Below are 12,937 nucleotides of genomic sequence, written 5' to 3' on the forward strand. Positions count from 1 at the left end.
AAATGGATAAAACTAGAAAATTTCATCCTTAGTGAGGTAACCCAGACTCAGAAAGACAAACATGTTATTTACTCTCATAAGTGAATACTAGAGGTAAAGCAAAGGATAACCAGACTGCAACTCACAGCTCCAGTGAGGCTAGCTAGTAAAGAGGACTCTAGAAAAGACAGAGTTTGCCCAGTGACAGAGAAATGGATGAGATCTACATGAGCAAACTGGGGGGTGGGGGTAATGGAGGGCAAGTGTTGGGGGAAATAGAGCTTAGGGGAGCGGGAGGTCCTAGTTGGATCAGGAACAGAATGGGAGAAAAAGGAAAGAGATACCACCTTAAATGAAGGCACCATGGGAATAGGAAGACATAGAGTGCTAAAAGGTCCCCAGGAAGCCACAAAAATGACTCCACTATAGACTACTGACAATGGTTGAGAGGGTGCCTGAGCTGACCTACTCTTGTGATCAGATGGCCAAACACTCTGTCATGAGAGAACCCTCATCAAGTAACTGAGGGAAGCAGATGCAGAGATCCATAGCTGATCCCCAGGAGGAGCTCCAGGAGCCCAGTCAAAGAGAGAGAGGAAGGATAATATGAGCAAGAAATATCAAGACCATGATTAGAAAAAGTACAGAGACTACTAGACAAACTAGTGGAAACACATGAACTGTGATCCAATAGCTGAGGAGTCCCGATGGCACTGGACTAGGTCCTCTGGATAAGTGAGACAGTTGATTAGCTTGAACTGTTTAGGGGGCACCCAGGCAGTGAGACTGGGACCTGTCCTTAGTGCATGAGCCAGCTTTTTGGAAACTAGTGCCTGTGATGAGACACTTTGCTCAGCCTTGGTGCAGGGAGGAGGGTATTAGACCTGCCTCAACTGAATGTACCAGGCTCTGCTGACTCCCCTGGGGAGACCTTGCCTTGGAGGAGGTGAGAATGGGGGTGGGTTGGGGGGGAATTCTGGAAGGTGAGAGGAGGGAAGATGGGAAATCTGTGGTTGATATATTGTGGTGATATTGTGTTCCCCAATATATCATACACCCTAATAAATTTATCTGGGGTCAGAGAACAGAACAACCCCTAGACAGACATAGAGGACAGAAAATGGTGGCACTCACACCTTTAATCCTAGCCTTCTGGAGGCAGAGATCCATCCGGATCTCTGTGAGTTCAAAGCCACAGTTGAAATAGCCAGGCATGGTGACTCACACCTTTAATCCCAAGAAGTAATGGCAGAAAGCAGAAAGGTATATAAGGCATGAAAACCAGGAACTGGGCTGGTTAAGCTTTTAGGCTTTTGAGCAACAGTTCAACTGAGATTCATTCTGGATGAGGACTCAGAGCTTCCAGTCTGAGGAAACAGGATCAGCTGAGGAACTGGCAAGGTGAAGTGGCTGTGGCTTGTTCTGTTTCTCTGATCTTCCACCCTTCATCCCAATACCTTGCTCCAGGTTTATTTTCATTAATAAGACCTGTTAAGATTGGTGCTACAATATGTAAAATAAATAGAAATCTCTTAATAAAAAAAGAAAAGAATCAAAACGTCAATGTGAAAATGCATAGATTCTGTTGGAATTGATGTCAGCTGATGAAATTCTGGATTTCAATAATGGAAACCTTTTGTTTTTCTACTCTAAGGCTGAACAAGGGACATCAGGGGAAAGTCTTATATCATCCGTTACATTTCTACATGATGCTGGAAACTCTTCTCAACTTTCTCAAGAAAATCAACAACACAAAGGTGCCAACAAGTCAATCACCCTGTGCATGCTGGCTTAGGCTAAGCACAGAGTTCCTGTTTCTCAAAATAGCTATTATTCTCTTTTCCTTTCTTGCCTACAGTTTTTGGAGTTCACTCATGGAAAACATCTGCATCTTGTAATCTATTTATCATCCTGTCAGACCAACTTCCATATATCCAACTTTCTATGTGTCCTGTGGATAGAGCAATGAAGACTATAGTCTTAATGAAATAAGTATGGAGGCTGCTCTGAACCACTGCAATCGACTGAATATTTTTATACTACTTTGGAACCCTGCCCACTCATGGGGAGGTACACTCTTGGACTGTAAGCAGTAAGCACTTATGGGATGGGAGATGGCTGAAAGAGTGATACACTTACCATGCAAGCCTAAAACTTGAGTTTGATACCTTAACAGGGTAGAAAACAGAGGGAATGACAGGGCACTGTCATGAACCTCTGTACTGATGAGAGCTGGAGACCAGAGAATGTTTGGAATCTGCAGTATCAGATGTACAAGTGTACAAAGCTCCTAATAAGAAGGACCCTGTTTTAAAGAAGGCAAAAGTGAAGAACTGACAACTAAGTCCTCTGTTGTCTCCTCATGCTGTGGAACTGAGGCAAAAAAAAAAAAACAGAAAAATTTCACAAAATCACAAACACACACCACACAAAATATACATAAGAGGCAATTGTATTACAGTTCCATTTATTTATTTAATATATAACAGGCACAAATTATAAGTTACCTTAAGGCCTTAGAAAAATGTTAGTGAACAATGGTCACCCCTTCTTTACCATACATGGCACTGGAATGTGACACTGGACAGAGGAAACAATCCAGAACTTACATGTCACATCTTCAATGAGCACTTGCTGTCTGGAAACGACATACTTCTTCATGTGCACGTGAGACACTGAGGCTGTAGCTCTGCAAGGTACACAGTTCAGTCTGACCTATGGCAACTCGGCCGGTGCCGGTGGAATGTGGATGACCCGCGGAAGCTACGGTTACACACAGAGCCGGTGCAGGGTTCTCTCCTGTGTGAATCCTCTCGTGAGTCTGCAGTCTGGTTTGACTGCTGAAAGACCTCCCACATGTACTACATTGGAAAGGCTTATTTTGCCTATGTATGACCTCGTGTACTCTCAGGTCTGAGCAAGTATGGAAGACTTTATGACACCTGGGACAGAAAAATGACCTCTTCTTCTTGTGTGTTTTCTGGTGAGCTGAAAGTCTACAGGGATATTTGAAGATTCTTTGACATTACTCACATTTGTATGTCTTTGGGTCTCTGTGGAGTCTATCTTGGTGACTCTCAAAAGTGGAGTTTGCATCATGAATCTGGAAGTCTTCAGTCTGCTCTAGCCTGGAGATAATCTCTGATTGTACCTCCATAGGGCCATCTTCAGGAGGAGTTCCCTTCTGAGATTCTTCCTGGTACCTGGAGGTGACTTGACTTGTTCTGCTGTAATTATGAGGGTTTTTATAAGAAACCCTTCTATCTTCAGGCTCTGGAAATTGTTCTCTTTGGATAACGATAAGGGAGTCAATCTGATTTCCAGGACTACTATTACCACCATTTACATCCCTAGTGCTCCAGGGATTGTTTTGGCCATCTTCATTGTCTTCATGTCCTGTGGAAATAAGACACTTGATGAAACTGTGCCCAAGAAGGGATCCCTACACAATATACCTCCTCTGTGCAGCTTTCTGACACTCACCTGTTTTTAATAACACGTCTTGGGAGACTGGAAAGGGTGTCCTTGCATTCTCTTATGTTGAACTTCTTGATGATTGCTGCTCTTTCAGAAGGTTGATGGCTTCTTTTAAGGACATGGTCTCAGAAAAGAGGGCTTCCTGCCCCTGCATGGCGATGTGAACCTGTAAACAAGGCCAAATGACAATTGCCAATGAATCTGTGGATCTGTGGATGACAGAAATCCTGCCCACCAACTGACTGTATGGCATTACTGGAATATTGATTAGGTCATTTGTCTATTTCTCATCTCTGATGGTGTTATTCTGTCATTCACAAGTTATGTTCTCTAAAGTCCCTATTCACAATGTATTTGCAAGTGTTGAGTCACAGTTCCCAGGGAAAAGGTAAAGTTATATTTCTGCAATGCATGGCCACAACATTTTCTTGGTTCCAACAATGGTCATTACATTTGTGGAAAGATGAGGTTGGTCCAAACTGGAAAATAAGGACTTTTACCCTTCAAGAATGGCTTCTCATTATTCTAAGGGTTGTCCCCTTTCCCCCTGCCAAGTTATGGAAACTATAACAAAATTGCTGTCTTAGTGAAATACAGCAAGTTTTGATAGGTCTAATCAGGAAGAGATTTGTACAATGACATTAGAAATGTGTTTATGGGGTGTTTAAAAAATGTCACCACATTGGCCATTTCTGTCAGTGACTAAGCATTATGCAAACCTAGATGTTTAAAGAAGATCCAATGTAATTACATCTATGTTCAATTTGGGGTTTTCAAAATTTGCATTGCATCACCATTATTCATCAAGGTATATCCTACGGGTATGCCAATGTTAAATATGTATTTGATGGCTATAGTTTAACATCAGAAATAATATTCTAGCATCCTGAAACTTAGGTATCATAGATAGTTGTTCTTAATGATTTGTAGTACATAGTTTGGAGGACTATTAATTGAATTAAATCTCCAGTTTCTGCCCCCCAGGTCGCGGGATCACAGGCTACTTCTGAGAATCAGAATTTTAAATGTGTGCTGAGATTGCAACTCAGTACTCCTGATTAGGATGTAACCAGCACCCTAAATGAGCCAAATTCAAAGCCCAAGGTATCTTTTCTAAACTGATTAAGGCTTTGCTCAGATGTCTTATCCCAATGTCTCTGTCATCATTTAAATAATTTAATTATAACTACATCCATCCAACAATCCATGGTCTCTTTTCTGTTTTATTCATAGTAATATAGAACATTAGGTAGTCTCTTTTTGAAACATGTTGGTGGTGGGGCAGTGATACAGTCTTACCAATTAAAAAACAAAAACAACTTTCTACTTTCCCTCAAATATAAATGACTGTCTTAATTGCTGACTTAACTATTTCTCAACCAAGGTACTCACCATGACAGGAGGCTTCAAGCACTCATCAGTCAGACCCTCCATGAATCTCCCCATGTTTCTGTCACTTGATTCCCATTTCTCTTTAAAGGCAAACTTGTCCTTGAATTTGCCAGTGATGAGAAATTCCTTCAAGATAAGTTGAGAAATCATCTGCTCCTTGCTCTGCTTTTCTGGCTGCAACCAGGAGTTAAATGTCTCCCAGAGTGCTTGCAGCTCCTGCTTTGCACAGGAGACACTGTCATTTTTGGGAAAGTTGAGCTGAGCAATTGGCGAGTTAGAGATACCTTCTTCCCACTGCACAGGAGAAACCTGGGTTGGAATAAACTCCATGAAGTCTAATAAAGGGTCATTTTCTGGTAACTGGGCCTTAAAGGGGTCTCTGAGGTGTGAAGCCATTCTGTTGAGAGACCTCAAAAAATTCAACTTTGTCAATCAAGTATCTGTCTTGTGACTTGAAGAACTATTTAAGCAATTTGTGGACATGTTAATTCTATAAGTGAAAAAGAGAAAAGACACATAATTAAGTCAAAGATTAACTAAGAGTCTTGAAACAGGTATTATCATTATTTCTTAAGAATATATATTTCATTGAATGCCCACACAAATTCTTCTAGTGACCACAACAAAGAGGAGATGTGAGTGTAACAGCACTTGACTCAGGAAGGAGAAAAATTCCTTTGTTGAGGAGGGCAAGACCTGCAATAAGAAAACAGCAAGGTATGCAGTAGCACAAGTTTTTCACCCTTGTAAAATGCAGAGTTATTGTTGCTGAACCACAAATTTTCAGTTTCACCCTTGTCTCCCATTCTAAATGCCCCAGAGCAACACTTTAATATAAAATGATAAAAGTCAATGACCGGCGAACTTCAATTCCCAAGGACCAAAGGATGTTAATAAAAAGAAGCACATGTCTATTCTTGAGTAGCCCTCAGAATTTTAAATGCAACAGTCTTGATCAGAAAGAATGTCCTAGCCAGGGAGTGCTGGCACGTGCCTTTAATTCCATTACTTAGGAGGCTGAGGCAGATGGATCTCTGTGAGGTAGGCAGATGTCTGAAAATCAGGCAGATCTCTGAGTTCAAGGCTAACCTGGTCTACATAGTGATTTCCAGGATAGCCAGTATGTTTCATGAAAAAAACCTGTTTCAAAAATACCAAAGAAAATGAAATAATTAAAAATAAAAATAAAGGTTTTCAGAAAAACCGCATTATGACTTTAAAATATATTCCAATAATTGTGATGCAGAATATCCAACAACCCACAAGTGAAAACACACACATACACACACACACACACACACACACACACACACACACACACACTTACATACTCAAGGTAACTAAAAGGGTAATGTTTCTATTCCCAAACTTAACTCTTTCTTGGATAAATCTCAAGGATCATTCCAGGAAGCAGGGGGAGGTAGAATGTGTTTACAGTCCTCTGCTCTGCTTAATCTGAAGTTCTTTTCAAGTTGACTTCCTTTTATAGTGCCTGGCTTGCATAAATCAATCTGTGAAGTTAATTGAAATGAGAATGAGATTATATTAGACCTTCTGTGCCTGGGTGTGGCAGGCAGTACTTTCTTCCTATGACTCTTGCAGTAGAGCAGGAGGGTCTCCAGGTTCAGCACAGCCTAGTAACCTAGGAAGACCAAGGTCAGACTGCCCTATGGGAAGACAGTGCCTAATTAGAACAGCCAAAACAAGTAAGCAAACAAAACAGGGGAAACCCAGTTTTCCCTCTGGTTGAATCAGAGATGGAATCCGACCTCAGCCCCAGCTCTGCGTCACTATGCAATGCTTGAGGCTTTCATAGAAGGAGAACACATTCAAAGCAAGAATCGTCAGTCACTGTAGTGAAAGGGGACAATACCACACTGAAAGGGAATATCAAGATTGGCAATTTAGTCCCATGACTGCTGACATACATATGTCTCATTCTAAACTTGTTAAAATTTTCTGATATCCCGAAAGTTTGGGATCCCAAATGCTGCAGTGAACAAGGTAAAACCCTTGGCAGTGGAATTACGCACACGCACACGCACACGCACACGCACATGCACACAGAGAGAGAGAGAGAGAGAGAGAGAGAGAGAGAGAGAGAGAGAGAGAGAAATGCCCAGGAGGTGTCTGAAGCACAGCCTAGAAAAGACAGGCTTTTTTGGGTTCATCACTATGGGTAAAGCAAAGGTGTATCACTATTGAAATATATGATACTTGATAGATAAGATGTGAGGAGTATAGTCTGGGGAAGAATTAAAATGTATATCCCAAATGAGAAGGTTTTTGTTGTCCTTCTTTCCATCCCTTTTTTAAAATTTTTTAAAATTAAAAAGATCCAGGACAGGCATGAAAACTACACAGAGAAACTTTCTGAAGAGAGAGAGAGAGAGAGAGAGAGAGAGAGAGAGAGAGAGAGAGAGAGAGAGAGAGATTCTTCCGTCTCTGTTTTCTGATGGTGATGTTTGCATCTCTACTTCCCATCTGCTTAACTAGATTTTACACTTCCCGAAATCCCACAGTTTCTATTTGCTTTATTGCTTCTTTTTGAGCTGTCTTAGGGATTTCATTGAAATGTTTGTTTTTTTTTCCCTTGGATTTCTTGACATTCTTTAAGGGATTTATTGATTTCCTCTGGGTAGGCCAAGGTGGCCTTGAACACACTTTGTAGCAGAGAAGGTTTCAACATCTGATCTCCCTGCTCACACTTCCCAGGTGCAGAGATGGCGGGAGTGCTTCATGCCATCAGGATATCTCATTGCTATCAGATGAGTTCTGTCCTCTGGTGTTCAGATGTACAGGACTTAACCACAGTCTTTAGGCTATGTTTTATTTGGAAACATAAGGAACATTATGATCCTAATCCAAAATCTGTAATCTCCCAAAAGCTAGAATCTTGAAAGATTATAAAGAATAAAATATCCCCCAAACCATAATCTATGAAACTTTACTTTTGAAAGCTTGAAGCCTAAATCACCCAACTTACAAAGTCTCACAAGGAAAGAATGACTAGAAAACACACCACCATAATCAGAGGGTTTGAAGGCAAATGCTGGGTGAGAAATCAGCCACAAGGACCCCAACAATAAAATCTTCAATGTGAAAATGCATAAATTATGTTGGAATTTATGCCAGCTGAAGAAATTCTGGATTTTAACAATTGAAGCCTCCTGGTTTCCTACTCGAAGGCTGAACCAGGGACATCAGGGGAAAGTCATAATTCATCCTCAACATTTCTACATGACACAGGAACTCAGCTCAGCTTCCTCAATGAAATCAACCACATAAAGTTGCCATCAACTCGGTGACTCTATGCATGCTGGGTTCAACTATGCACAGAGTCCCAGGTTCTCAATATAGCTATTATCCACTTTTCCTTTCTTGGCTACAGTTTTTAGAGTTTATTCATGGAAAAAACTCTGCATTTTGTAATCTATTTATCCTCCTGTCTGGCCAGCTTCCATATAACCAACTCTACTCCCTATATTCTAGGTTTCATGTGGATAGAGATATGAAATGTATGGTGTTACAACATTGGAATAAGTATGGCAGTCTGCTCTGAACTATTGTGATTGACTGGTAGAAAAAGTCAGAGGAGATGTCTGAAAGAGTGATGCACTTACCATGCAAGCCTAAGACATGAGTCTGAAATCTTCACAGTGTAGAAAAAAATTAGAAGGAATGACAGGGTGCTGACTTGAACCCTTCTTACATGGAGAGCAGGAGACCAGAGAATGTTTGCAGTCTGTAGTACCAGATATACTGGGGTACAAAGCTCCTGATAAGAAGGACCCTGTTCAAACAAGGCAAAAATAAAGAAATGAAAACTAAGTCCTCTGTTGAACTCTCATGCTGTGTTACTGAGGCAAAAAACAGACAAATACTCACAAAATCACAAACACTCCCCACAAATTATATGTAAGAGACAATTTTATTTAGGGAACTGGCTTCAGATTCCATACCTTTTTTTTTTCTTCAGAGCTGAGAACCTAACCCAGGGCCTTGTGCTTGCTAGGCAAGTGCTCTACCACTGAGCTATATCCCCACCCCCTGTGATGGGAAGACATGCAGAAATGACCAGCCACACTGGTGGAGACCCATAAACTGTGGACTAGTGGCTGTGGAGCCCCCATGGGACTGAACTAGGCCCTCTGGATAAGGGAGACAGTTGTTTAGCCTCAACCTTTAAGGTACAATCGGGCTGGGGAGATTGGGATCCATCCCTGGTGCATGGGCATGCTTTTGGGAGCCTAGTGCCTGCTGTGTGGCACCTTGTGTAGCCTTGGTGCAGCAGGGAGTGGCTTGGAACTGCCTAGGCTCTGTGTGCCTGTCTCTACAGACTCCCCATGAGAGACCTTGATTTGGAGGATGTGGGGATGGGGGGTGTCTTGGTGGGGAGGACTGGGGGATGGGAGGAGGGAGGAGGTGGTATCTGTGGATGGTATCTAGGATGTGTAGAAAATTTCTTTAAAATAATAAAAAAGAGCCAATTGTATTACAATTCCATCTTTTTATTTGATATATATCAGTAACAAATTGCAAGCTAACTTAAGTCATTAGAAAAATGTTACTGAGCAGAAAACAGACTCATCTTCTTTACACATATGGCACTGGAATGTGAAAACAGGTAGATGGAACAATCCAGAAGTTACATGTCACAACTACAATCGCTATTTGCTGTCTTGAAACTACATGCTTCTTCATGTGCACATGAGACACTGAGCTGTAGCCCTGCTAACCTCTGGAGAGGAGGTACACAGTTCAGTCTGACTTGTGGCAATTTCTCAGGTGATGGTGTATGTGGCTGACTGGTGGAGGTTACGGTTAACAAGGAGCAGGTGTAGGCCTTCTCTCCTGTGTGAATCCTCTCATGAGCCTTCAGTTTTGTTTGATTGCTAAAAGACTTTATTGCTTATTTTCCATGTGTATGAGCTAATGTACTCTCAGGTCTGAGCGCCTACACAAACCTATACCACGCTCAGCATGGAAAAATGATCTCTTCTTTTTGTGTACTTTCTGGTGGACTGCAAGATTACAGGGATATTTGAAGCTTCTTTGACATTCCTCACATTTATATGTCTTTGGGTCTCTATGGCTTTTCTCTTTATGACCCACACATGTGGAGCTTGCATCATGACCCCAGCAGTCTTCAGTCTGCTCTGGCCTGGAGAGAATCTCTGGTTGTACCTCCATAGGGACATCGATCTTCAGAAGAAGTTGCCTTCTGAGATTCTTCCTGGTAACTGCAGTTGACTTGACTTGGTCTTCTGGAATTCTGAGGGTTTCCATCAGAAACACTTCTGTTTTTAGGCTCAGGAAAGTGACCTTTTTGGATAATGGAAAGGGAGTCCATCTCATTTACAGGACTACTAACACTATCATTTACTTCACTAGTGTTCCAGGGATTCTTTGGGATATCTTCACTGTTTTCCTGTCGTGTAGAAATAAGACAGTGTATGAAACTGTGCCCAAGAAGGAAAAACTCCTCCTCTGTGCTGCTTCCTGACACTCAACTGTTGCCAATAACATGTCTGGGAGATTGGCAAATGTGTCATTGTATTTTCTTGTGTTGAAGTTCTTGCTGATTGCTGCTCTTTCAGAAGGCTAATGACTTCTTTTAAGGACATATTCTCAGAAAAATGGGCTTCCTGCCCTGCATGTGGACATGAACCTATAAAAAAATCCAGATAACTATTGTCAATGAATCTGTGGATCTGTGGGTAACAAAAAAAAATTGTGCCTTCTGACTTATTGCCCTGGACGGTGGCTTAGGTCATTTGTCTCTCTCTCATCTCTAATGGTATTATTCTATTATTCATAAGTTACGTTCTCTAAAGTCAATTGCAAGTCCTGAGTCACTGTTCCCAGGGGAAATATAAGATTGGTTTTCTAATTGCCATGTGTTGAGCCAAACTTGCATTCTTGAGAGGAGTTCCACAGGGACATGGTACCTGGTCCTTCCAACCCAATGTGGTTTCTTACAGCATGAATAGCTTTTGTGTTTAGGTGTCCAAGGCCTACAGTCTTTCTTCAAACGTCTGCTGATTCTTCTACTGTCAGAATAATACTAGTTTCACAGAATGTGGTGGTTAATACTGTCAGCTTCTGGGTACATCCTGGCGAGACTGTCAAGGTTAGGTTAGCCTCTGGACATGTCTGTGATCAGTCTTTTGATTATGTTAATTGGAATGGGAAGCTTCAGCCTGAATGTGGAGGAACCTTTCATTGGTGACCCAGATAAGGAAGTGTAAGAAAAGATTTGTTTTTTGGCTTCTTGCTGAGAGCTGCTCTGCTGTTTCTGTGACTACTGCCAGACTGACTTCTGAACCTTTGATGACACCAGAACAGCTCCTTGGCCTTCCAATGTGGACTGAAGAGCAGTGGCTCTCCAGAATCCTCCAGGCCTCCAGCATCCCAATGGGACTGCTGAGGCACTCAGCCTTGTGGACTGAGCACTTAGAGGGTTCTGAGCCTCTTCAGTGTGAAGATGTCTCTGTTTGGACTACCCAGACCACAGTGTGTATGCCAAATCTGAAAAATACTGTTTTTCTTTCATTGGTTCTGTTCTTCTAAAAAACTTTGACTGACACAGAGCAAGTTATACAAGTGGTTTCAACATGTCCATGTTCCCAAGACTTTGAAGACAATTGGTTACAATTCTCTGAAGATTTGGTGATTCACTAGAAAAATCATGGCCTGGGACTTTTTTGTCTGTCTGTCTGTTTGTTTGTTTTTTTGTTTGTTGAGACAAGGTTTCTCTGTGTACCTTTGGAGCCTTTTCTTGAACTCACTCTGTAACACAGCCTAGCCTCAAACTCACAGAGATCCTCCTGCCTCTGCCTCCCAAGTGCTGTGATTAAAGGCATGTGCCACTGTTGCCTGGCATCCTGGGACTTTGAGCTCATCAGTTCTCTCATTCTTCTTGTCATTATTCAACTCAGATTGGTTGTTTGTGTCTTCCTGTGGATGTCAGTGTCCTTTTCAGACATCTCCAGACAGTTGTCTGCAGTGTTCTTTTTAACCCTCTCGATGTCTCTAAGTTGGACACACCTGCCCCTGTTCCTGATGTGATGGTTTGAGCCTTTTGCCTTTCCTCTCCTGCCCCATCCCTGGTTTCTATTATTTACCAACTTCAGGTTAGCCAACTTCAATCTTTGTCTAGTTACCTACTTTCATCCACACTTTTACTGCTTCTTTCTTCTGCTAAATTTGGATGTGGTCTGCTCTTGTCTTCCTAGCATGGTCAGAAGCCTACCATTGTTTGAATAGTTCAATTACAGATGATACATATACATAATAATACTGGCTGTGTGTACCTGTCAACTTGCAAAGCTGAAACTTTCACCTGTGGTTCTCCCATGTTAGCAGAGTCAGCTGCAGATCCTCAGTGCAGATCTAGGCTGCAGGGAGACAATGATGCCAAGCCACAAAGGAGGGGCCAGGCTGCAGGAAGGCTTCACACAACAGCTTTCTGTTTCTTCTCTGCCCACAACTCAGAGATACCAGGGGACCTGCCTGAAGCTGCACAGGTGCATTAACAGTTTGCATAATTGCAAAATACCAAATCTTGATTGTGTCCCCCAGTGTTCACACTGAAAACTTAACCCCACCTCTTATGGTGAGCCATCGAAGTTCTGTCATGAGAACAGCGTTCTCAACAGATTCATGCTGCCAGTAAATGTTCTGGAAGAGGGAGTTTGCCCATGTTAGAGCATAGCACTCGAGCCGGGTGGTGGTGGCGCTCGCCTTTAATCCCAGCACTCGGGAGGCAGAGCCAGGCAGATATCTGTGAGTTCAAGACCAGCCTGGGCTACCAAGTGAGTTCCAGGAAAGGCGCAAAGCTACACAGAGAAACCCTGTCTCGAAAAACCAAAAAAAAAAAAAAAAAAAAAAAAAGAACATAGCACTCTTAGCTTCTGAGAGGCCTTGACTGATGCTGCACAGGTAATGTCGAGCTTGGCCTCCCAGGCCTTGTCCAACAAGCAGACTGGCATCCCATGGTGCCTGCAATCTGTCCCTTTCTGCATGCACAGCTTGCTGTCTGCCAGGTGATCTCCAGGGGCTGGCTGCTGTCTATGTCTAGGGTTCT

At 42.2% G+C, this 12,937-nt stretch overlaps 1 protein-coding gene across 1 annotated transcript; it reads right to left on the reverse strand.

The window, feature by feature from the left end:
• Positions 1–3,514: 3,514 nt before the first annotated feature.
• Positions 3,515–5,244, reverse strand: LOC131899945 (zinc finger and SCAN domain containing protein 4F-like). The gene is made up of 2 exons (XM_059251447.1): positions 4,849–5,244; positions 3,515–3,622 (listed from the first exon to the last, which is right to left on the reverse strand). Exons 1-2 carry the CDS (start codon positions 5,242–5,244, stop codon positions 3,515–3,517), a joined length of 504 nt encoding a protein of 167 aa, XP_059107430.1.
• Positions 5,245–12,937: the final 7,693 nt, after the last annotated feature.

This window comes from Peromyscus eremicus, chromosome 1 (genome assembly GCF_949786415.1).
Source record: "Peromyscus eremicus chromosome 1, PerEre_H2_v1, whole genome shotgun sequence".
Classification (NCBI taxonomy): domain Eukaryota; kingdom Metazoa; phylum Chordata; class Mammalia; order Rodentia; family Cricetidae; genus Peromyscus; species Peromyscus eremicus.

Excerpts from the sequence above, each read along its gene's own strand:
- LOC131899945 (XM_059251447.1), bottom strand. The coding sequence starts at position 5,244 with ATGGCTTCACACCTCAGAGACCCCTTTAAGGCCCAGTTACCAGAAAAT. Across the intron at positions 3,623-4,848 it reads GCTTGAAGCCTCCTGTCATG|GTTCACATCGCCATGCAGGG; the intron begins GTGAGTACCTTG and ends CCTTGTTTACAG.